Source organism: Adiantum capillus-veneris, chromosome 12 (genome assembly GCF_014529385.1).
Source record: "Adiantum capillus-veneris isolate H3 chromosome 12, ASM1452938v2, whole genome shotgun sequence".
Lineage (NCBI taxonomy): Eukaryota > Viridiplantae > Streptophyta > Polypodiopsida > Polypodiales > Pteridaceae > Adiantum > Adiantum capillus-veneris.
The window spans coordinates 47,116,612-47,141,927 of record NC_140942.1 but is presented as its reverse complement, the minus strand read 5'-3'; the positions used below and the strand labels follow the sequence as shown (position 1 = coordinate 47,141,927).

The 25,316-nt window shown below is 45.2% G+C and overlaps 1 protein-coding gene across 2 annotated transcripts in view; it reads right to left on the bottom strand.

The window, feature by feature from the left end:
• LOC147445702 (uncharacterized) overlaps positions 1–24,965 on the bottom strand; it is a 32,903-nt gene extending 7,938 nt beyond the window's left edge. Inside the window, exons 1-4 of one of the 2 annotated variants that reach the window (XM_086526091.1) lie at positions 24,734–24,965; positions 24,374–24,491; positions 24,067–24,126; positions 23,845–23,981 (exon numbers count right to left, since the gene is read on the bottom strand). In XM_086526091.1, the coding sequence (XP_086382217.1) occupies positions 23,845–23,981; positions 24,067–24,126; positions 24,374–24,491; positions 24,734–24,878 (460 nt within the window). In that variant the 5' untranslated portion in view covers positions 24,879–24,965. The remainder of the gene's footprint in view (positions 1–23,844; positions 23,982–24,066; positions 24,127–24,373; positions 24,492–24,733) is intronic. The other variant, XM_086526092.1, reaches the window with a different exon arrangement.
• Between the last annotated feature and the right edge of the window lie 351 nt (positions 24,966–25,316).

Here is a 25,316-nt window from a genome sequence, read left to right as displayed (position 1 = left end):
CAAGACAGTTTTGGGCTCTGTTGTTTTCTTTGTTGCAGACAGCTTACCGGTGCACACTGCAAGTAACAGGCACAAATCAGGTGTTACAAGATCGGGTTTGACTCCCAGGTACAGGTTTAGTCTAGTACTCCCACACGTGTTGCCAGTTGCAGTTGAGTGGTTCTTCTGCAGTGTTGTGGCTTGCATACATGGTCTTTGAGCGGGTAATGCTCTATGTATGCTTATGTGGTGAGCAGTAGATCTTGTGAGCAAGTGCAGAGGCTGGTTGTAGATGACATGTATGGTCACCTGTGGTACTCTTTGTGAGCATTTGTTGGACACAAGTTTGCAGAGCTTATGCATGTATGTTGAGTGTAGTTTGATGCGCATTGATTGCTCATTGTATTGAGCTTGCAGGACACTGGTTATTTTGTGTTAATAGCCATTGTGCGTCGAAACTCTGGCGAAATTTTCCCATGAGTTTTATGCGTATCATTTATGCGATCTAGGTAGAGATTGTGGGTTGCACTCAGCATTTGCGTGCGATGTTCTCTGCAGGTGGGAGATTTGTGCGTGTGTATGCATCGATACCGCACAGTGTGGGCTTGGTGATTAGCTCACAGTTTGACAGGCATACAATTATCTTGGCACACTCATAGGAGTGAATATTGTGATGTATGCTTGTGTGGCTACGAGCTAGGTAGCCGGATTCGAGTCATATTGACTTGTGATTTTGTGCAAGGTTTTGCACGGTTATTGGTGCAATTTTGCATCAGGTTTTGAGCCATATTTGCAGACTTTTGTTGATGCGATACGAGCCAGTTTAGGGCTGATTTGGTTGACATTTGCTACTCATTGTTGGTTGCTCTTTTGCGAGCATTATGGCTGATTTTTCATTGGACTTCCAGCGTTATGGTCTGACACAGTTTGATGGTGCAGATTTTGTTGCTTGGAAGGAGCATATGCTTGTTGCATTGACGGATTTGGGGCAGGATAAACCCTTGCGTGGTTTATCGGCGAAGCCCAAGTCTATGCTTGATGATTATTGGCAGGATCTTGATGAGTTAGCCATGTCTACGATTCATTTGCATCTGGTTGAGTCCGTTTACTGGCAGGTCTCGAGGGAGACTACAACTCATGCTTTATGGCAGAGTTTACATGCTATGTACGCGACATCCATGTCTACAGGGGAGTCTAGTCCCACTTCTATGTCCATGGGAGAGATTGGTCCCACACGCAAGTCTCGACGGCATAGAGACTTGACATGTTGGCATTGTGGACATAGAGGGCACATTAGGCGTCGATGTTTCAGGCGTTTGAGACAACGGAGGCGACAGATGCGTGATGCAGATTTAGGCATGACAGATGCTAGTGAGATCAATACGGTGGTTACTGAGTATGCTTGTGACGGCGATGTCACATTTACATCTAGCTTGTCTTCAGACGATCTTATGTCTACGGATTACATATCGGATTGCACATTGTCTTCACATTGGTTACTAGATTCAGATGCTACTTTCCATGTCACGTCGCATCGTGAGTGGTTTAGCACGTTTTCTAGTGGGAGACTTGGTTGTGTGCACATGGCTGATGGTGTTGTGTATGACATTGAGGGTGCAAGAGACGTATGTTTGTCCTTGCCCAGTGGTATGAGATTTACCCTGCGTCAGTTATGTGCCAGATCTGAGACGGGATTTGATCTCAGTCAGACAGTTACGGGATAGTGGATGTCAGATTTCGCTACGAGAGCGAGATTTTGTGATGCATTTGGGTTCGCTAGTGATTGCGAGAGGTGCCAGGAGTGGTACAGGTTACCCATTGCATGTGGATCACGGGAGAGACGGTGTTGTCTCTATGATCACGCAGCCAGGTAGAGAGCGAGAGAGCAGGCGAGTCTCTTTTGCTTGTGGGTTGCAGGATGCTTTGCATGGAGTGCAGAATAGTGAGCTCGTTGTGCACACAGTTGGGGCACGACTTGAGCAGTCACACAGAGAGGTGACAGAGTCAGACATGCATGCTTTGCTAGTGACTGAGCAAAGCAGAGAGTCAGTTGTGCGAGATACTTCCATGCAAGATAGATAGGTAGAGCGGTCTTGCTCTAGTGAGTCACGACATGAGGACGTTGTGCAAGAGTCTATGCATACGGAGTTAGAGCATGAGAGCTCTAGCGAGTCACAACAGATTGAGTGGTCATGTTTGCAGTGGATGATTGCAGAGGAGGCTGAGACGTCAGCGATTATGCAATCATTCCTTTCTATGCTCGACAGTGAGCATGGGGATATAGTTGTGCAGGATATGTCTTCCAGCAGACACCTAGAGCAGCTGGTTTGCTCTGAGGTTGCACGACAGGGTGATGCGTCTTTTGCGGACAGTCAGGAGATGCATGTGGCTGACACGCCTTGTCAGTCAGAGATGCCTATTGCCAGGGATATATATGTTGATGCATGCTCCGTAGAGCTAGCAGGGCCCGCTAGCATTGCATCGGCATTCGGAGATCTCATGCATGAGATGTTGATCTTGAGACCGGATATCGCAGCTGCAGTGGGAGCATTTGCAGTTGGGGTTATCAGTCGTTTGTTGACTGATGATGGCATAGTGCACAAGGGAGATATGCAAGTATTGCGTATATACTTGCAGTACGTGTGCGGTACGTTTGGTGGTGTATGGACTTACACGGGAGCAGGACAGCCGGATGCACACGATCACAGCCAGCCAGTGGGCATCGGTTGAGAGCGGTTTTCTCTCGCCTTTTGTAGTCTTTAGACTAGATTCTCTTGCTTAAAGGCACAGTCGCCTTTAAGTGGGAGGTTGTTGGGGTATAGGCGCCTGTGCCTTGCCCGGCCGCCCAGAGTCTGGGCGCCCACTGACTTGTATACCTTATACATAGCATAAGTGTATAAGGGGCTGCTCACTCTTTTGAGTCTCCCCACCCATATCTGTATCGTGTGTCTCCTTCTCTCTCTCACTCTCCGTCTATGGTGCTCCCCGATCCCCTTCAAAGGGTGCGCGCTTTACATGTGAGAATTTGTGGTCTTAAAGACAAAGGCAATGTGGACGAAGAAGTAAAAGAACTCACAGCCTTGATGGGGATTCATGAGCCGACACACACAAGGGCATGGAGAGTGGGCAACATAAAGAAAAATGGAGGCAGTGGAGAAACCTCAAAAGAAAGAGCACTCATCCTCCGTTTTCCCTCCATGGAAGCAAAGAAGTCATTCTTGAAGAAAATTCCAACTCTTAAAGAGACTGGCATCTTTCTTGGGGACGATCTCACCCTCTCACAGATCGCTCATATGCAGGAAGTAATGCCGGAGATTAGAGCGGCAAGGGGAAAAGGCAAGATCGCTTTTTACCGAGACGGAAAAGTGGTAATACTTGAGCGACGCTCCACATGACGGTGCGAGACTTATGGGACCACACTCAAAGTAGCTGCCTGAAATTGCAATGGATCTATGCGTCTTGATGTGAGTGCTTTTGAGGATAGCTTTACTGGAAGAGATATCATCTTCTACTCTGAGACACACCAGGCCCCTAGGCAATCCATGCCTCACATCAGTGGATATAGGTGGGAGACAGCCTACAGACAGGAAACACGCTCAGAGCACAGAGGGCGGGGCTCGGTAGGAGTGGCAGTGTTATTTAGAGAGGATCTGCAGCCACGGATACATATAGCCCGCAGAGACGAGCAAGCTAGGTACATGTGGGTGAGACTGAAAGCAGAGACAGGCAGATACCTCTATCTAGCTATTTGTTACTTTCCCCCGAGTACATTAGTTTATGCACCACCCAAAGGACAGTCCCCTTTCTCTATTTTGGATGATGACATATGGGAGTTCTCCAGGGACGGTGACATTATCATCCTCGGGGACTTCAATGCTAGGATTGCCCATCACCAGGCAGTGTTTTATGATACTTCAGAGGAGATGCTAAGAGAGATAGCTGTGGCAGAGACGGGCCTTTCCAGACTATCACACGATATGGAATATATTGAGTATGGGCGACACCTGATAGACATGGGCACTGCACATGGATTGGCCATCTTGAACGGCCTACAGAGATTTCCTGCTGCGGGAGGCTTTACATGCTTCCCACACGGACATGGAGCCAGCACGGTGGACTATGTCATGGCACAACCGAATCTCATCTCTAGTATCGAGGATCTCACAGTTGGGCCCAGACCAGTGGGGGTGGCGGTGGATCGTGCTCTGGTGTCGATGACCATCTCCTTCCATTTCAGCGCAGCACACAAGCCACGAGTAGCAGTCCCTACTCGCTACACATTCACAAGGGAGACGGACTCTGTATACATGGACGGAATCTATAGACGCCTATGCACTGAGAACCCGAGGCGACCTCTGGAGGAGCTAACTACTATACTGACACAGACATTACATGAGGCAGCAGCTGAAGCATACCCACACACCCAGCCTGAGCAGAGCCGCCGATTTGGGAGCATGCCTCAGAACAGCTCGTACGATGAGGAGTGCCGCCAGACTAGAGCCAGACTTCAGAGGGAGGTGCTGTTGGGGGACGTCACTCACAAAGTCACAGATGGACTTCCGACGCCTGGTGCGGCGGAAGAAGAGGGCTTTTCTGGCTAGACTCGAACAAGATCTATATCAGCTATTCTTGAGTCAAGACTCGCGTGAGGCGTGGCGGCTCTTTCATCAGCAGTCCCCCCCCCCCCCTGCTATTTCCTCCACAGAGACCTGGGGTCAGTACGCATCATCTTTGTACACAGTACCTGGACAACCACCCCTACCCAACCCCCCAGACCCATGCCCACATACATGTGTCTTTTTCACTGCTGAGATGGTGAAGAAAGCCATTGACAGGATGAAGACTGGGAGAGCATATGATCATGAGGGCCTAGTAGCTAAGCATTTCATGCATGCCAAAGACCTACTAGCAGAGCTTCTAGCAGTTATGTTTAACTGTGCCATGTGTGAGGGCGTACCGGACACTTGGAGCCTATCTACGATCGTACCTATCTTCAAATCAGGAGACCCCATGGAGCCTGGGAATTATCGCACTATTATGATTGGGCACACACTGGCACGGTTGTATGCATCCATTCTTGAGCAACAGCTGAGTAGATGGGCAGAGAGGGAAGGAATACGTGCAACTGGGCAGGCAGGATTCAGGAGAGGCTTCTCTACTCTTGACCATATCCTAACACTCAGGGCCATCATCGAGGAAGGCAGATCTCATGGGAGACGGATCTATTGTAGCTTTGTGGACTTCCGCAAAGCTTTCAACACGGTACCCAGAGCTAGACTGATGCATATGGGAGTACCCACAGAACTCATTTGGGGGATCATGGCATTGCACAGATCAGTACTAGGGCATGTACGCACCCCGGAGGGACTTTCTACACCGGTTCACTCCACTATTGGGGTGAAGCAGGGCTGCCCGCTCTCTCCCACTCTTTTTGGTATGTATGTGGATGAGATTTCTAACTACATTGACAGCGATGGGGATAAAGGTGCTCAGTTGGCAGGGACATGGATTCCACTTTTGTTATATGCTGATGACATAGTGTTGATCTCCGAATCCCCAGAGGGAATGCAACGTCAATTGGATTCTCTGCATACGTTTGCCCAAGAAAGTGGTTTGTCTGTCAACCTGGGTAAAACCAAGGTTATGGTGTTTAATACCACCCCACAGTGGATCAGGAGGTCAGCACCTACACTCACATACGGCCAGGAGACTGTGGAATACACAGACGCTTACACTTACCTTGGAGTGGTTTTTAGCGGACCTACATTCTCACTCAGAAGAGCAGCAGAAACCAGACTTACTAGAGCCCACTCAGCATTAGGTAGATTGGAGAGGATGTGTTCGCAGGTTCAGTTTCAAGAGCTCCGGACGAAGCTCTGGCTCTTTGACACCTTGGTGGCTTCAGCATTGCTCTATGGAACCGAGATATGGGGACCTTCACTGGATCACCACGGGAGGACGGGTCGCTCAGACGGATGGGGGAACATGGAGAAACCTCTCGTCTCTATGATCTCGCGGCTCATTAGAGCCAAGGCATCAATACCACGGGCCATTATCCGAACAGAGCTAGCGGCCCCCCCACTTGTGGCGGAGGCGCTCACCAGATCAATCTCCTTCATAAACCGCACATGGGCACTTCCTAGAGACAGATATGCTCGCATAGCACTTGAATCCTCTCGACAGTTAGCCATACAAGGAGATACAACATGCTGGTATGGAGAGATGACATCATGGTTTCAGGCACATGGGTTCAGCATAGACCGGCTGCCACCATTCCATTACTCATTGGATGCACCATCTCTCACCCTTACACAGTCAGAGATCACCAAGCTCATACGCCAAGACCTGACCCAGCTAGACACCAGAAGGACATGGATACAACCAGCACAGGAATTGGGCACGAAGATGGCTTTTTACAAAGACCATCTTCTACAACTTACGGAAGATGGTTTTGTGGCGAGACCCAGATATATGGATACCCACTTGTCTCATGGGATACGATGTGCTATTGGCCAGTTACGCACATCTTCTCACCAGTTGCGGATTGAGACGGGGAGATACAGGGGAGTACCAGCAGAGGACAGGACATGCCCCTTGTGTAACATGGAACCTGAGACAGAGCTACACTATACATGCCGCTGCCCCGTCTACTACAAGATACGAGGCCGCTTCCATTGCTTGTTCAGAGAAGGTTTTGGACCACTCTCAAGAGTCATGGGATACGAAGATCAGAGATGTCTGGGTTTGTTCTTGCTCGAGCTGCGCAGACACAGAGATAGCCTGATGAATGGCGAGGCTAGCCAGTCTCAAAGACGGATCACAGACTTCTTCAGAGCACACACGGGACAGCCGCAAGAGACACTCCCACAGCAGAGCTCCCCCTCGTCTCACACCAGAGGCACACTGATTGACCGAGCGATTGAACTGGGGAAATCCAGACGCCCGCGACAGCGAAGAACTACACAGCATCGAGGGAGGCTACGACAGAAAATTCAGAGCACGCTGGCCAGGCATGCACGACGCCTAGTCAGACTACTAACCATGGAGGAAATTGATGAGATTCGCCAACGACCGATGCTGGATCTCTTGTGATTCAACTATCCCAACAAGCCGCCCATTTTTTGCTTAGTCTTTTGCTTGGTTCACATCGATCAACTTAGGAACCCATAGTATATATCTTTGTTTTGTACTGTTGTTAGGTTATTTTGTTATTTTGTTACTCTGACTTTGTATCAGATCCACCACTTTGTAACTTTCGGGTCTCATAGGTCATTATGGCCTTTTGAAGACGTTAATATAACATTTCATTTCATTTCATCTCTCTCTCTCTCTCTCTCTCTCTCTCTCTCTCTCTCTCTCTCTCTCTCTCTCTCTCTCTCTCTAAACTAGTTTTCTCTCTCTAAAACTGAATTTAAAATTGCATTTTCTTTTAAAGAAAGCCCTTTCCTTCTCTTTTGAGGGGAGAGCTCTTGGCTTTTCTGACCTGCTGTTGTTGCACATCCTTTGGGACTATTAAAGCAACCCTCTCAGGAATCACTTGCAAATTGATGCCACGTGATTGCATGAGCACCAACTCTCAGATTTCAGCCCTCCGACTCCTTGTACGAGAAGAGTTCAACTACTAGAGAAATACCCGAATGGAGGCACTGGCAGTTCATGGCCACCAAATGTGTATAGGGGCATCTATCACAAAGTGATGACATGGCATGCCCAACTGGAAAGAAATGGCCAAGAGGACAAGAGAAACTGAAGCCAAAAGAACAAAGGAAGTTTTGAATCCTTCAGATGTAGGTGAGAGGCCTAAAGGGGGGTTAGGAATTAAAAACCTAACCTACCAACTTAAAGCTTATGGGACACCGGCCGAGGCTTGAACTCTGGGTTGGGCTGCCATAAATCACCATGGCTGATGACGAGGCATGTTGTATGGAAATCCGCGTTTTGCGTTGCCTGTTTTGGACAATCGATGGCGCCAGCAAAAGCTTTTCGATGCAGTGCTTTTAGACCTAATGCTTTTGGGGCTTTGGTTTTGGGCATCCCTTGTAAGTTTGAAAGAGCCCAAAGGGCCACGCTTCGGTAGAGAATCTGAACGTAGAGTCTCGAAGAGAATTGGACCATCGGGAGTTGTACTCTATGAAGAGCAATAATAAAGAAATACGGAAAGAAGGGACACCAGTTTTTGGGACCAGTGCGCCTTGGCTCGAAACTCCACCATGCCGTGCCGACTCTCTCTTCAAGTTCGGTGATTTTACAGTTTTTGTTATATTTTGCTATTGATTTCTTGCTTGAATTGTCTTTTGTTTTGTTTTGTTTTGTTTTAGGAGTCAGGGATGGGTACCCTTTGTCTCTCCCCAAAACAAAGCAAAAAAAGATATATACAATTTTAATGCGAAAGAAAAAGAGACAACAAAGACTTCGATTGCACCCATACTCCTAGTGTAGATGCTTTTGTCACTAGTTTTGTCACAAATTGATGACGTGCCAGTGCAACCCGGACACACACACGGCAAATTGATGACATGGCTGATTGTACGGAAATCCCTGATTTTGTGTTGACAGCTGACTGGGCAGTACTGTATGGATTTCCGAGTTTCACGCTGGCTGCTGACATGACAGGGCTGTACAGAATTTCGTCATTTGTGTTGGCTGCTTTAACAGACTTGGACACTCCAAGTCAAGAATCAATCACGACAGCACCAAATAACCACTTCAAACAATTCACAGATCACAATAGATTTGCACTGGCTCGGCAGAGTTCCGTGCCTAGAGATATTGGCCCCAAAGATTGGCGCCCTTTTCGGTATTTCTTTTTGTATTAATCAATTCAAAGTACAAGAGAGTGGCTCGGGTTTCACTCTCAGACTCTGCGTCCAGATGCTCTGAGAAGTGAGGCCCTCACCACTAATTTAAAGATTACAAGGGATGCCAAAAAGAAGAGCCCCAAAAGCTCGAAAGCAAAAGCAATTGCTCTCTCTCTCAGATAGAGTCAAAACTTGAAAGCAAAAGCATTCTCTCTCTCTCTTTCTCATTGCGTAGAGAAAAAGTAAAATTTGCGTCGCTCATCATTAAAAAAATTAAAAATTAAAAAAAGAAAAGAGCCTCCGCGATTTCTGAAAATTAGGGTTTCTGGCAGAAATTAGGGTTTATAGGAATTTTAGGGTTTCTGTTGTCCGCCGCGTCATCACTTTGTGACATACCCCCCTCTTGAAAGCATTGTAATCGACCTCGATTACGCCTGCAAAACCGACAAAAGCCATAAACTGTCTTAGCAGACACTGACTGTTAGTACCTACGTACTAGGAACACACATCTAGCACATGTATGTACAAAATCTACAGTCACATCACACGACATCACATGACATTCAACATTCATTTGGATCTTAGACAATGATTTATCAGCAATGTAGCTAGCAATCACATCTAGGTCCAATCGGGACCTCATCGATGTCCAATTGACTAACCCCTATTGCAACCATGTCTATTCGAGATCAATCACACCAAAATGCTGCAGTCATTTCGTCTATCAGTTCTTGCACTCAAAAGAAGTGAAGAAACAAATCAATGTCATTATCAGGAATTTCATTTCATAAAGTCATCCAGCAAAATACTGTCAGCTATCAGTATCCCTGAAGCTCAAAGAGACATCAGTGACTTTAGTATCAAAATCGAGGCATCTATTGACAAGGGAGCGGAGTGACTCCCCTCTTGTGCATCCCACTGCACCAGATCTCCGGCCAAGCTGAATTCTAGGTTCCGTTTGGAGTAGACTATGCTAAACCAAAACATCGAGGTAAAGTTTCACAATCCGAGGAGTATCTGCTAGGTCCTCCTCCTCCATCCACTTCGCATCAAATGCAGGAAAGTTCTTGAACTTAACCAAGAACCGCCTTCGGACTTTACCTTTCTTCGTATCGTTATGTGCCAAAATCTGTTCAAGAACAAGGATCTCCTCGTTTTCTTCCACTTCGGGTTGCTCATCAGGCTCCCCATCATCAGGCACATCACCCTTAACAGGTTTCAAGAGACTCACATGCAATGCATTGTGAATCCTCCAAGTATCTGGCAGTTTCAATCGGAAGGAGACATCATTTATCTTGTCAGTGATCTGGAAAGGTCCGTAGTATCGCATACTAAGCTTTGGGAAAAAGCCTCTCCTTTCCCTTTTTCTTTCTTAGGCGTGCCTTCTCAAAACGTAAGAGCACCCAATCATCTTCCTGTCACGCCGATGGCAATCCGCTGCCTTTTTCTGTCGTTTTTGAGACTTCTGCAAAGTCTCGCGAACCTTGGCAAAAGCCGTATCCAGATCTCGCGTATATTCATCCGCTTCAAAGATCTTATCTTTTGTGCTCAGGAAGGGTGGAACCTTCGTAGCACCTTCAACAATCTCAAATGACGCCTTCCCCGTCGAAGAGTGTATCATGTTATTGTAGGCAAATTCCACCAAAGGTAAATATCTTTCCCATTGAGTCTTCTGATCTGAGATATAAGACTTCAATAAATCTAGAACCACTAAATTGGCAATCTCTGATTGCCAATCAGTCTGCGGGTGGAACGATGACGAGAACTGCAACCGCGTGCCAATGTTCTCCCAAATTGCCTTCCAAAACAAACTCGTAAATATGGGGTCTCTGTCGGAAACAATCGTCTCAAGCATGCCATGTAATCTGAAAATCTGGGCCACAAACAGTCTCGCTAAATGATCCGGCTTGACTGTTTTCTTCACTGGAATGAAATGAGCATGTTTGCTAAATCTGTCAATAACAGTCCAGATACCATCGTGACCACTCTGTGTTCTCGGGAGATCAAAAATGAAATCCATCGCTATACTTTCCCAAGGGCGGGTGGGTATGGGTAAAGGCTGTAACAATCCATGTGCCTTATGCCTGTCAAACTTGACCTTCTGGCATACCAAGCAACAGCGCACAAACTCTTCCACATTCTTTTTGAGTCTCGGCCAAAAGAAGTATCTCTCTACCCCTTTCATGGTGGTAGCAATGCCGCAATGACCCATAAAAGGTGGACAGTGGCATTCAGTCATAACCTTTTCCCTCAACGGCTGTGTAACGCACAACATAGTCTTTTTCATTAAGTAGCCTTCCCGAAGGGAGTATCCAGCTATTGTCTCCCCATCTGTATCCGTGTGAAAATATCTACAAAATCTGTATCTGTGGCATACTGATCGACCATATCCTCGAAGCTCCTATGATGTATCGCGGAAATAGCCAGAACCAACGGTTTCCGAGACAAAGCATCTACCACACCACATTCTTTTGTCCCTGCACATGGACAATCTGGAAGTGCAACTGTGACAAGATGTTCGCCCACCGCATCTGCTTTTCCGAAAGCTGCTTCTGTGACAAGAAGTAGCGCAAACTCTGATGGTTTGTAACAAACTTGGACACTCCAAGTCAAGAATCAATCACAACAACACCAAATAACCACTTCAAATAATTCACAGATCACAATAGATTTGCACTAGCCCGGCGGAGTTCCGTGCCTAGAGATATTGGCCCCAAAGACTGGCGCCCCTTTCGGTATTTCTTTTTGCTCCACCTGAGTAGGCCGAGGCGGGCCATACTCTCTGTCTGAATCTTCGTTTTGATCCCAACCCGCATCTTTAGATGCAAAGGGAGTCGACTGATCCTTGCGTGAAGCCATAGGTACCGCGGAAAAAAAAAATTGGGGATCGGATTTCCCGTAGAAGAGAAATCAGCCGTGCTCTGATACCACTGTAACCGACTTGGACACTCCAAGTCAAGAATCGACCGCGCGACAGCACCAAATAACCACTTCAAAACAATTCACATATCACAATAGATTTGCATTGGCCCGGCGGAGTTCCATGCCTAGAGATATTGGCCCCAAAGACTCGCGCCCCTTTCGGTATTTCTTTTTGTATTAATCAATTCAAAGTACAAGAGAGTGGCTCGGGTTTCACTCTCAGACTCTGCGTCCAAATGCTCTAAGAAGTGAAGCCCTCACCACTAATTTAAAGATTACAAGGGATGCCCAAAAGCAGAGCGCCAAAAGCTTGAAAACAAAAGCAATTGCTCTCTCTCACATAGAGAGTCAAAACTTGAAAGCAAAAGCATTCTCTCTCTCTTTCTCATTGCATAGAGAAAAAGCAAAATTTGCATCGTTCATCATTTTTATTTTTATTTTAAAAAATGAGCCGCGATTTTCGGAAATTAGGGTTTCTGGCAGAAATTAGGGTTTTTGTTGTCCGCCACGTCATCACTTTGTGACAGATGCTTTTTGCCAATTTTTGAGAACTAGTTGCTTTTGGAACTTTTGCTTTTGAGTTTAACTGATTTTGGGGCTCTGCTTTTGGACATCCCTTATAAGAATAAAAAAGCCTTAAGGGCCTCACTCTTCAAAGGATCTGGACACAAAGTCTAAGAGCGGAGGACCCTGTGGGAGTTGTACTTTGCTCAAACATTAATATAAAAGAAATACCGAAAGGGGCGCTAGTCTTTGGGGCCAATCTCTCTAGGCACGGAACTACATCAGGCCGTGTCGACCAAATTGAACTGTGATTTTAAAGTTGTGAAATATTTAAAGTGATTCTCTCTCGCGTCGCGACGGAATCTAGACTTGGGGTGTCTAAGTTTGTTACAAGTTTCCCTTGAACTACGTGAGGACTCGCCTCCCCAAGAGGCAAGGCTTATCTACACTCTTAGAGCAAAGCCCATGAGAGACCCACATCACTAGAAGTTATGGGTGTCACACCAAACAAGTACCTCTTATCAGATGCCCAAGTATTGCAGGACTTGCTTCGGCCTTCCCTTTGGAGTTTCTTCCGCCAGGTAGCTTATCGCTCACCAAGCTAAACTTCCCTTGAAACCAGATGGTTCTCCCAAAGGAAATGTTGTATCCGCTTGGAAGGGCATCGGCCCACAGGTGGTAACCATTGGGATTGGCAATGCCTCCCTTCCACCTCCCAATCCCATTCTGGCGAGGCTGAACCCCCCCACCCCCCCCCTCCCCCCCCCCCCCCCCAATCCCACGAGAGCGGTACTTGAATGGATTTAAGCGCTCATCTGTCATCGCTTTGGGAGAATAACATCATTTCCCTCGAGAGGGATCCGAGTATAAGTCTAAGCATAGGAAAGAGGGCATTATCCCTCCATCCACCTATGTAGAGCACTCGAGTATCGGGACACAACCTCACCAAGGAACTTCGCTATAGAGACGTGCCATGCAGCTTGTCTTATAGGGTTCCAACGCAAGGCATGAGTGCCTCTCATCCCACTTGTCCCATGAGCATACTGAGCTGAAGTCATGTTACCATATACATGTGGTAGTGATGTGTGAACACACTAGGACCGCCGGGGCATTTTTTCCCTCTTTAGAAGGTTTTTTACCCCGTGCATTGTATATACGCCCATCACTCTAGGGCTATCCATCTTTCCATTGCACACTAAGTAATACACTCTCTATTGTGTGCCTTGAGCTTCCTTCGTCTTCTCCAAGCTGTGTGTGTCTCTCTGCAACCCTAATTCCAACAATTGGTATCAAAGCAGGTTGCGTCCTCCCAGGCTTAGTCGCCACCTGCTCCAGCACACGCTTGCTCACTTTCTCCGATTTCAGTGAGCTTTGGCAAGCGTTCGTAGGTCGACAAATATTTTGGGAGTGCTCGTAGAGTTCGGTCTGCTCAGAATTTTGATTTGGGCTCATTTCGGCGTCCGTTTCCACTACAGGCAGTATTGCACAGGCTATTTCGTCATTTTGTGCAGAATTTCTGTCAATGCCGTTTTCTGCATAACAAGTGCCTTATAGTCTTCTACACTTTGTGCTATATAGCACAGGTTGTTCCCGCTTTGTTTCTCCTATTTTCGGGCAGTTTTCACATCACGTGCAGCATTTACCATGGCTGATAACAACAACACAGATGTGTTCAAGATGTTTGCTGCTGAAGACAGGTTGGATGGGGACAACTACCCTATGTGGGCTTATATGATGCAACATGTTCTTGTGTCAAAGGGTGTCTGGAACATTGTGCAGGGCATTGATGTACGTCCTGGTTCTGAGGATGTAGGCGATGTTGAGGATGTTGCAGGTCTTGCTGCAAGGATTGCAACTGTTAGAGTTGTTTTGCCTACGATAGAACAAGCTTGCTGGGATGTTAAGGATGCGCAGGCTCATGTATTGATTGCGTTGTCTGTGAAGCGCACCATTGTTCCTCACATCCGTTCAGCAAAATCTGCAAAACAGGCTTGGGATATTCTAACAGGTCTTTATACAACCCGCAATGAGGCTAAAATTGCTTTGTTGCGTAAAGAGCTGGAGTCGAAGATTATGCATGAGGAAGATGATATGGACACTTTCCTTGCTGGTGTCAAGGATATCAATGAGCAACTTATTTCTACAGGTGAAGTCATTTCAGACAGTTCCCTTGTGCAGACTGTTATTGATGCCTTACCAGATTCTTACCAAACTTTTGCTAGTACTTAGAGACTTATGACCCAAGGAAATCCAGAAGTTGTTAAGTTTGATGCATTATGCACATTGCTGTTGCAAGAGTCACTTTCCAAAAAAAACAGGACTAGACAACGTGCAGTTGAACAAGCTTTTATTGCTTCTCAAAGAAAGGGTGGTAACAGCAATGCAACCACTTCTTATGGTTCTGTTGCGAGTGGAAAAAATTCTGTTCCTAATGCTTCTGTTGGCAGCAATTCGTCTGGAAATTCTGGTGATAAGGGCAAAAAGAAGTGCGTTGCCATTATTGTAAAGCCAATGATCACTTGATCAAGTCGTATCCTAAGTTGAAGGCCAAAGAGGCTAAGAAGAAAGAGGGTGGTTCCACTGCAAATGCTGGTTCCACTACAAATGCAGCCATTGTTGAGTCTTCTGTGAAAGGAGACTGTGTTGCTGATGTTGATGCAGACTGGGCTTTTAGTGCAGAGTGCACATACAATCCTGTTGTCCATGATGCATGCTTGTCAGTTGCTGCAGATTCACATGTGTGGTATTTCGACAGTGGTGCTACAAAGCACATTACCTCACATCGTGAATTGTTTACCTCTCTCGAGTCTGTCCCTCATGGGAATTCAGTCACTTGTGCCAACAACGCCTCTTATCCAGTTCAGGGAGTTGGAAAGATTGTGCTCACTGCTGCTAATGGCAATTCCTTCACACTTGTTGATGCACTTATGTACCTGGGATCAAGAAGAATTCTTTGTCTGTATCTGCACATGCTTGACTTGGACTTGTAGTCAAATTTTGTGGATGACAGATGTACACTTCATGATCTCAGTTTTGGTGATGAAATTGGTGCATCTGGGCTTTTGTGTCGTGGGTTGTATAAGCTCACTTTGTATGACAAGTGTGGACAAAATTTTGCAAATGTTGTTGCAGATTCAAGGGCTATTTCAGATGCAAAACTTTGGCATGCACGTTTTGGTCATCTGAATTTTGTCAGTTTGCTGCATTTGCAGAAATCTGATATGGTTGCTTCTTTGCCATCTCTTGAAGCACCTGTCAAACATGTTTGTGAAGGTTGTATTTTGGGTAAGATGCAACGTTCTAAGTTTCCAAAGGATGGTTCAGTCCGGGCCACATGCAAGTTGCAGCTTGTGCATAGTGATGTTTGTGGGCCCATGCAAACTCCGTCCTTGGACAATTACCTGTACTTCGTGACTTTCATTGATGATTACTCCAAGCATGCATGGGTATTTCCACTTAAAGCGAAGTCCGAAGTTTTTATGTGCTTCAAACAATTTCTGGCTATGGCTCAAAATATCTCGAAATGTACTATGGGCACCCTCCGTTCCGATCGAGGGGGGGAGTATATGTCTCATGAATTTAATGCATTTTTGGCTAGTCATGGGATAAAACACCAATGTACAGTGCCTTATACACCTCAGCAAAATGGTGTTGCTGAGAGGAAAAACAGGTCACTGACGGAAATGGCACGATGTATGGTCAAAAGTCAAGCTTTGCCGCATTATTTTTGGCTTGAGGCCATCATGTGTGCCACTTATGTACTAAACAGGTGTCCTACGAAAGCTTTGCAGTCTATTACTCCATATGAAGCATGGCATGATAGAAAGCCTTCTATTGAGCACATGCGTGTTTTTGGTTGTTTGGCATATGCTTTGGTGCCACAAGTGCAACGCAGAAAATTGGATGATAAGGCTATCAAATGTATTTTTGTTGGTTATAGTGCTGAAAGCAAAGGTTACAGGTTGTATCATCCGCAAACAAAACGTGTTCTGCTTTCTCGGGCTGTAGTGTTTGTGGAAGAGTCTGTTCAGCCCTTGCTATCATGTACTAGAGACAGTAATGTAAGCTCACAGGACATTTATGACACTTTGTTGCCTCTTTTCAGTGGTGGAAATACCAATGTAAGTTCCAATGAGGCAAATGTACAGCCTATGGGGGTTTCTGAAAATGTTTTAGATCAGCCTATTACTGATGCAGATGTACATGATGTACTTGATGAGGAAAGGGCTGAAAATGAGCAGGCTAGAGGTATGTCAAAATGGCTGGTGCACACTTTGCGTGACAGTAAATTGGATGCACCTTTGTCTAGTCGTACTCATTCAGGCTCTCGCCATGCATCTTATGCATCAGATTGTTATGCTTTGGTTGTGTCTAGCTTACATGATGTTGAGGAGCCTCTGTCTTTTGATGAAGCACAGAATTCAGAAAATTGGATCGCTGCCATGCAATCAGAATATGATGCACTTATAGAAAATGACACATGGACTTTATGTGATTTGCCTCTTGGAAAAAAGGCCATTGGTACGAAGTGGGTTTACAAGTTGAAACGCAAGCCGGATGGTGAGATCGATCGCCATAAGGCTCGACTTGTTGCAAAGGGTTATGCACAGCAAAAGGGCATTGATTATGAGAGACTTTTGCTCCCACTTGTCGTATGACTATAGTGCGTTTTCTATGTGCATTGGCAGCTCATTTTGGTTGGGATGTACATCAATCAGACATTGTTACTGCTTTCTTGAATGGTGACATATTTGAGGAAGTTTATGTAACACAGCCTCGCGGTTTTGTCATAAAAGGACAAGAGGACAAAGTGTGCACATGCAAGTAGGCTTTGTATGGCTTGAAGCAATCTCCTCGTGCTTGGTATGAGAAAGTTGACACTCATTTGGTTAAACGAGGCTTTCGTAACAGTCCAACAAAAAGCACATTGTATGTAAAGCGTGAGGGTGATGGTGGTATTGCCTTGTGTCAGAAAAGTTACATAGAGACATTGCTATGTAAATTTGGACTTGAGGATTGCAAACCTATTGCCACTCCCAAGGAAACAGGTTTGAAGTTGAGTCTACATGATGCTGGCGATCCTGCTGATGTCACTCTTTACCAAACTGTTGTTGGCTGCCTCATTTATGTATGCAACACGAGGCCGGATATTCAGTTTGCAGTCTCACAGGTCAGCAGATTTATACATAGCCAAGGGTCTAAGCATTGGCAAGCTGTCAAGAGGATTTTCCGCTACCTTAGTGGCACTTTACATCTTGGCTTGTTTTATCCCAAGGGGGGATCATTGCCGCCAAACTTACATGCTTTTTCGGACTCAGATTGGGCTGGTTGTTTTGACACGCGAGTGTCCACAAGTGGTTTTTGTTTCATGCTTGGCAATTCATGTATATCATGGTTGAGCAAGAAGCAACCTACTGTGGCCACTTCGAGTTGTGAGGCTAAGTACAGGGCAGTCTTCACAGCTACGGTTGAGTGTGTATGGCTCAGACGCCTTATGGCTGATTTGGGTGTTGGACAGGACATTGCCAACACTATCTACACTGACAGTCAGAGCGCATTGGCAGTTGCGAGGAACCCAGTTTTTCATGCTCGCACAAAGCACATTGAGGTGCATTACCACTATGTTAGGGAGAGGCTCTCAGCAGGAGAGATCAGCTTGGCTTATGTGCCAACACAGGACAACCTTGCAGATCTTTTCACAAAGGCATTGTCTCGTGAGAAGCTTGAAGCTTTCGGCAAAGCTTTGGGATTACTCCCCTTTGTGGACTGATCCTGTCCTCATGGCATGGCACTTCCCTTTACTCATGTGCCAGCTCTCGTTCACCACATCACTCCAGGGGGGATTTGTTACCATATACATGTGGTGGTGATTGTGAACACACTAGGACCGTCGGGGCATTTTTTCCCTCTTTAGGAGGTTTTTTCCCCCGTGCATTGTATATACGCCCCTCACTCTAGGGCTATCCATCTTTCCATTGCACACTAAGTAATACACTCTCTATTGTGTGCCTTGAGCTTCCTTCGTCTTCTCCAAGCTGTGTGTGTCTCTCTGCAACCCTAATTCCAACAAGTCAGCCACAGGGATATACTAATTCACAGTCAATCAACGCTATCTATGGAATTTTCAGCCAACCCTCACGCTTTGTTATCAAGGTTTAGGTCCCTCCGCCATGATCTTCAAGTTGGCAAGGGTTAGAGTTTTTAACTCTAACCCTACGGTCCTCTTTCTAAAGTTCAGATCTTCTTATCCTCTCGGCCAATTCCTTCCAATTTGGGCACGCCACACCGCCAACTTGTAACACTTTCCCCAAAGCTTAGTATGCAATACTATGGGCCTTTCTAGGTACAAGAAAAGATCAACAATGTATCCTTTCTATTGAAGTTGCCACATACTTAGAACATTCAGAATGCATTCCATGTGAGTCTATTGAGACCTTTCCAAGGTGAAGTGCTAGTGGATAGGGAGCCAAACGAGCAACCAGCAGTGGAAGAGACGGAAGTGATTTTCATTCCAGAACAAGTCCTGGCATAAGGAAAAGGAAAGTGAAAGGTAAGCTGGTATGTCGATATTTGTTCAAGCTCTAGAACTATCCAACTCTTGATGCCAAATAGAGGACTTGGAAGATTATCCTCGAATACTAGAGCTTTACCTTGAGGGTTTTGGTTTAGCACCGACTATTCCAAAAGTTATCGATAAATCAACACCTTGAATCCAATGCGGTGCAGATTGCGCAACAAGGGAGCCACTCCACTCCTTTGTTACTCGTTACCTCGATGGGAATAAAGTCACTAATTTCTCTCCGAGATTTTGGGGATATTGACAATCTGACAATGTTCTGCTTAATGACTTTATGAAAAGATATACATTGAAATGGGCATTCTAAAACTGAACTTGTTACATGTACTCTCTCATGTGTGTATTGTTTGAGTATGTGTCGAAAAGATGAAATGACTGCAACGTTTTATCTATGTGACCTGACGGGTGATGTGAATGTGATAGTAATGAGATTCAGAAGATCAAGACATCTATGAAAAGATCAACGGGTTTGGATGTGGTTGCTAATAAGTTAAAATGCATATGATTCTCATTTGAGATCTCGACGGGGATAATGATGTGAACATTCAATGACTGTGTCTTTGTGTAAGCACAGAATGTGTGCAATCTAGAGCATGCGTACTTAAGAGTAAGTGTCAATTGAGCTAGTTTTTGTACTTTGTCTGTATTGCAAGCGTAATCAAGGGCAATTACCATTCTTTCAAGAGGATGGTATATCACAAGTTTGTGACTTGGCATGCCCAACTTAAAAGGTTGGCTAAGAAGGCCACAAGGGTTAGGGATTGATAACCTAACCCCCTCTAGCTTACAGATAATGACCGAGGGGCCTAAACCCTAAATTTAAAAGCACAAAACCACCACGCGCAAAGTGCTGGCATGGCAGGTTTGTATGAAAATCTCATAAACCGCGATTGGTGTGGCAAAACCGTACAAACAAGCCAATGTTTTGCATTAAGGACAAATAGCACTAGCTTTTGGTGTCTGTTGCTAGTGAAAGCCGTAGCTTTTCATGTGAGTTGCTTTTGGAGAAGAGGCCACATGTAAAGTTTATAAGCAAGGCCAAGGCCTCTTCTCTAGCAAATGAGCAATCGCAAAAGCGGACCCTCGGACATTATACCTCGTGAAGCATCAATAATAAAGAAATACCCGAAGGGGTGCCAATCTTTGGGGCCAATGCATCTAGAAGCGGAGCTCCGCCGCTTCATGTTGTGGACTCTCCTCTTCGCTTTCTCTACAGTTTTTTTATAGTTTCACGTGTATTGTTGTAGATTTCAGTGTTCACGCTTGAAGTGTCCAAAGTTTATTTCATGACGTGCAGTTCTAGAATAGTCAAAGCTAAACCAAAAGCCTCAAAGTTCATGAACTTGACCAAATATAGGCAGACCAGCTTACCCTTCACTTTCCTTTCCTTGTTCTAGAATGAGAATTTCTTTCGTCTCTTCCACTTCTGGTTGCTACTCTGGATCCTTGTCGTTTGGCACCTCACCCTTGAAAGGTCTCAAGAGTCTCATATAAAAATCATTGTGAATCTTCCAAGTATCTAGCAACTTCAATCAAAAGGATACCTCATTGATCTTTTCTTGAACCTAGAAGGGCCCATAATATTTCATACTACGCTCTGGAAAAAGCCTCTGAAACCGGCCCGTGGGGCGGTAGGCTTTGGCTTTCACCCGAAATTCTTTACTTTAGACACACACACAGAGCACTTTGCAAAGGTAACCTGCGACGGGAATTAACACTTAAGCACACACACGGCTCGGAAGCTAGAATGCTCCGAGCGTACGCCAACGACCTGTAGGCCCCAAAATTGGTGCCCCTTTCGGTATTTCTTTTTACTATGAGAGGGTAAATTACAAAGTAGAGTCCTTGGAATTCTTTACCTGTATTAGATACCACCTGTTTTGGCCAAATTTCAACAGCTTAACAGCCCCAAAACTTGCACGAAACCTATTCCCCTGCTAGAACTCACTTCCACTGGCTTATATAAACTCTCTGATTTCTGCCCAAAAACAGTAAATTCAACTCGCTCTATTTACTCGTTTTTGCCATGTTTTCTGTAACAAACTGCTGACGTGTCAAAGCCTAAAGAATGGAGCCAGCTTACAGATACCGGCTGAGGGGCAAGAAGAACAAGTAATAGAAGAAGTCCTCCCAACTTATCGGGACCCCGTTCAATGGGGCCCCAAGTGACATAAAGGATTAAAATAAAGCACGACCCGCACACACGCAAAAAAAAAAATGATGACGTGGCAGATTTCCGAAAATTGCGCTGACATGATGACGTGGCAGGCTGTACGGATTTCCGCATTTTGCATTGGCTGATGACGTGGCAAGTTGTACGGATTTCCGTGATTTACGTTGGCAACTTTTTGGCTTTGCTTTTGGACCATATGCTTTTAAGTTTGAAGGCTTTCTACTGTAAACTGCTTTTTAGGCCAAGGGCCTTTAAATATGAGGTTCGGGCTCATTCTCTGGCATGCTTCCTGGAGAAGGTGCAGAGTGTGGAGTACCGGCTTGTATTGTGTTGATGCAATATAAAGAAATATCGAAAGAGGCGCCAAGGTTTGGAGCCAATACTCTTTGGGGTGGAATTCCGCCACTCCATGTCGTGTGTCGTCTCTCTCTCTCAGTTCAATTGTTAATGAAGTGCTAAAAGTATGTTCAATCTGTTCTTTTCTATTGGCACGTGGTGCCCATCTTGTGACATTTCAGCCCTAAACAGTCCCCGAACAGCCCTCTAGCAGTGGGGCACTATTCCCAAGGGTTCTGGCATCCGTATGGCTGAAAAACTGTCAAAATACAGTGCATACACAACGTTGAAAACGCACCTGTTTGGTGAGGTTATGACCCTCATTGGTGCCTGCTTTGGAGTAGCAATTAGCTACTATTGTTCCTACTCAAGGAGGCTCTTGCCTCGACACAAAAGCATGAAACTACAAAGCTGCACATCAGTCAAATGAAGAGCCCTCTTGTGGGGCATCACATTACTGCACGTAGGGAAGAGAGAGAGCAGTGTGAGGTGTGCAAGAAATAACTTCTTGCACCACATTGTACATGAGAGGGAAAGCTTGCAATCAATAGCTCTTAACCTGTGGCAGGTTCTCAATGAAGCATCCCCCAGTATAAATCGAGCGCCCCCTCTTCTGCGCTTCACCTCCTGTAATGCATCTGTGAACAAATAGATGCAAAAGGGGAAGATTTCCATGGCTGCCAAAACCTGCGTATCCCTGAAAACGCAGCAAAACAACCCTGTAAACACTCACCTAATGCCTTCCAATGCTGAGAATGAGCTCCTTGGTTTTAGGTAAAGTCATGGGAAGCTCAAAAATGGAGAGAAATGGCTGAAAAGTAGATTTATCAGCCTCCAAAACTGCTCCAAAAAGTCAGTTACGAGTTATGTTCTCCCAAACTTGGTAAATTGGCCAAAAAGTGCCACTTGGCACTCATGCATGCAATTTCCCCACATTGGGCTTCCTGCTTAAAAATCTCTCAACTAATGCATCAGTTGACTTTGCCACAGAGTGATAAAATGTTCCCCTTGTCATTCTGAAGCTAATGACGCAAATAGGTTTCGAGCCAAAATAGCAGTTCCCTAAATTTTAGGAGATGCTTTCGTTGGGCTCCCATTGGTCTTTTGACCATCTATCCCCACTGGGACCGCATCCAAAAATGCAATGTAGCCCAGCTATCGGGTACTTTCCTTTTATGACCCCACCTTGACATTGTATCTTTATTGAGTTCACTTCCTAGTATCCACCAAGTTGCTAAGTGCGACGGGGGGACCTACATGATCTTGAACTGAGCCTAGACATCCTTTTACTTTATGAGTTCCTTTGCCGACCAACTTCCAGTCTGCGGGTGAAACTACCGTTCACATTGGCCATACAATGTCCGACCATTTGCAACTTCAAAAAGAGGGTCTCAAAAATTAAACAAAAATCATTGAAAAGAAACCAACAACTAAGGTTAGCAATTGCCACGTCCTCGTGACAGCCTCTCCTTACCTTTCTCTTCCGTGTGCGTGCTTTCTAAAATCGGAGTAGCACCCAATCATTCTCTTTCAACTACAAGTCGTGTCAATGCTTGTTTGCTGCCTTCTTATGCAGTGCTTGAGACTTCTCCAAAGCCTCCACCTTAGCGTCTGCAAATCTTGTGTACCGATCTGCCTCAAAATCGGAGGAACCTTTGTGACACCCTCGACAATCTCAAGTGGTGCCCTCCCCGTAGACACATGAAAAACATTGGCGTAAGCAAATTCAACCAGAGGCAGATACTTCTCCCGCTGAGTCTTGTTCTCAAAGATGATATATGCATGCATGTCCGTACGTGTGTGATGTATATACATGCATATATGTAGGTATACATGCATTTACATGTATGCAAGCATGTGTAAGTAGCATGTATGTCTATTTGCATTCAATATCTGATGAATTTTTTGTACCGGTAGTGATTACCCATACTACACAATATTTTTTCTATACAATACTTACCGTTACCTATCAACCTTGCTAAGCTTGCGCATATGGCCCCTTCTTAAGAAACTACTTGTTAGCACCCTAATCTCTTCCAAGGTACTCAGCCAGGAATATACTAAGCCTGTACATATGGCCTCTCGCACCCTGATCTCTTCCATCGAATCAATGGTAGTCTTCTACTGCCAGGCATTAGAGCTAAAAGGTCACCACAAAGGTGAACTTAAAAGATTATACTAAAACGTTAGCTTCTACTAGTGGCAATAAACCAATCTAAAAGTAACACCAAGCAAGAACCTAAACGCCGTGGCCCATGGAAAGCCACTCACGAAATCGCATTGTGGCCCACCATTCATCAAGAACCACAACAATGAAATTATTTAGGCTTCCACAACGTCCAAGATGCAGATGCACTTTCATCAACCATTTTGAGTCAAAGTAAGGACTATGTTGTGATTAAAGGTCATGATGTTTTCCTTAGTTTGCCTTCTGCAGGCAATGCGCTACAAGAAAAAAAACAGATATTTTTTCTGCCTTTGCACAAGATAAATACATCAAAGCCGAGAATTCTGATACTGCTGATTTTGAAATGAAATGCATGAAATATTCTTACGGTTCACAAAGAGAATGTTGTTATGCCATTGAACCCCCGGCATGTGCGAATGGCCAAAAATCACAATCTGCGGTGATGTGGCATCAACGAGCTGCTGCATCTCTGAAGAAATCTTGGGAGGAAAGCCACAAATGTGCCTGTTTTAGGCATTATTTTAACTCAATACAAGTATGTTGTAATATTTGTAAGCTGCAGAAGAAAAAAGATCAACTGCTTACTTACACAATGAGTATCCTTATGCCCCACACCACCACAATCTGAAAAGAGGGAAGATTTGATGCACTGCTATGTCATTAAGTCACAAATACGCAGTGCTTAATTAAACATTCAATGTAGATATACAAGGTCTGAGAAAGAAGCAGCATACAAGATTATAAATGAATAGAAAGAAGTGGCACTAACTCAGCAAGCCTGCCTGAATGGAGCTCTTCTTGCACCCGCGCACACACACACCATGGATCTTCTTCAATTCCACATCTCAATAATTGAGAAAAAAACACTCAAAATGGCAAGTTCATAAGAGGCCAACCTCTCATCAGTATTCCCTGCAACGGCAACGACCATTTTGTTCACAGTGGATTCCCGTAACTCTTTGAGAACCTTTGCGGCAGACAACCGTTGCTTCTTACTTTTGTCACCTACATCACCTGTCCAAGCAATCTCTCACAGAGGCTAATGTGCAGTGTTGCACATCAGCACCCACATTCTTTGATTGAATGGGAAGATTAATCATTCTTTTGTTTGCTGACTGTAACATTAAACAGAAGGAAAATGTGTATGTGCGCATATGTGTGTGTCCTTCTTGCATGTCCGTGGAAGTATGTACATGTTGTGATGCATGTGCGAATCTCACACACAGGTGTGCGTGTGTGTGTTGCTGACAGCCTACCTGCATGAATGATGGCATACGGAGCTGCAGCACGGAAGGCGCGGAGGGTAGCAGAATCTAGGAGCCCATGCGTGTCTGAGATGAGTCCAAGGAGCAGGGGAGAGCTTCCATCGCCAACAGTAGCTAGCGCTACCTCCTCTTGCATTCCCGCACTTCGACGTTGTTCTTGCGTAATGATTGATGCCAGTTTTGGAGGGAGCGTTTTGTTCTCAGACGGGCAACTTCAAATGACTCAAACATCTCTAGCCTACTACTACCTACTACATCTTCATCTACACTTAATTATTTTATTGGGAAAATTACCAAAATACCCCTCCAATTTGTGGAAATTCCCAAAATACCCCTCAAATTTCAAAAATTCCCAAAATACCCTTGTATCTATTTTAGTTGGATTGTTCATGATTTCCTAATCTTTATTCTTCTTTGACAATGGAGAGCCGTTTTTTTAGTGCTTAGCATGTAATTTGTCACAAATTACCTCCCAAAAAAGACAATTATGTTTAAAAATAATGAAGCAATTCATCTCCAAAGCCTACATAACTAGCTCAAATTCTAGTTTTAGTATCTTGTATTGATAGACAAT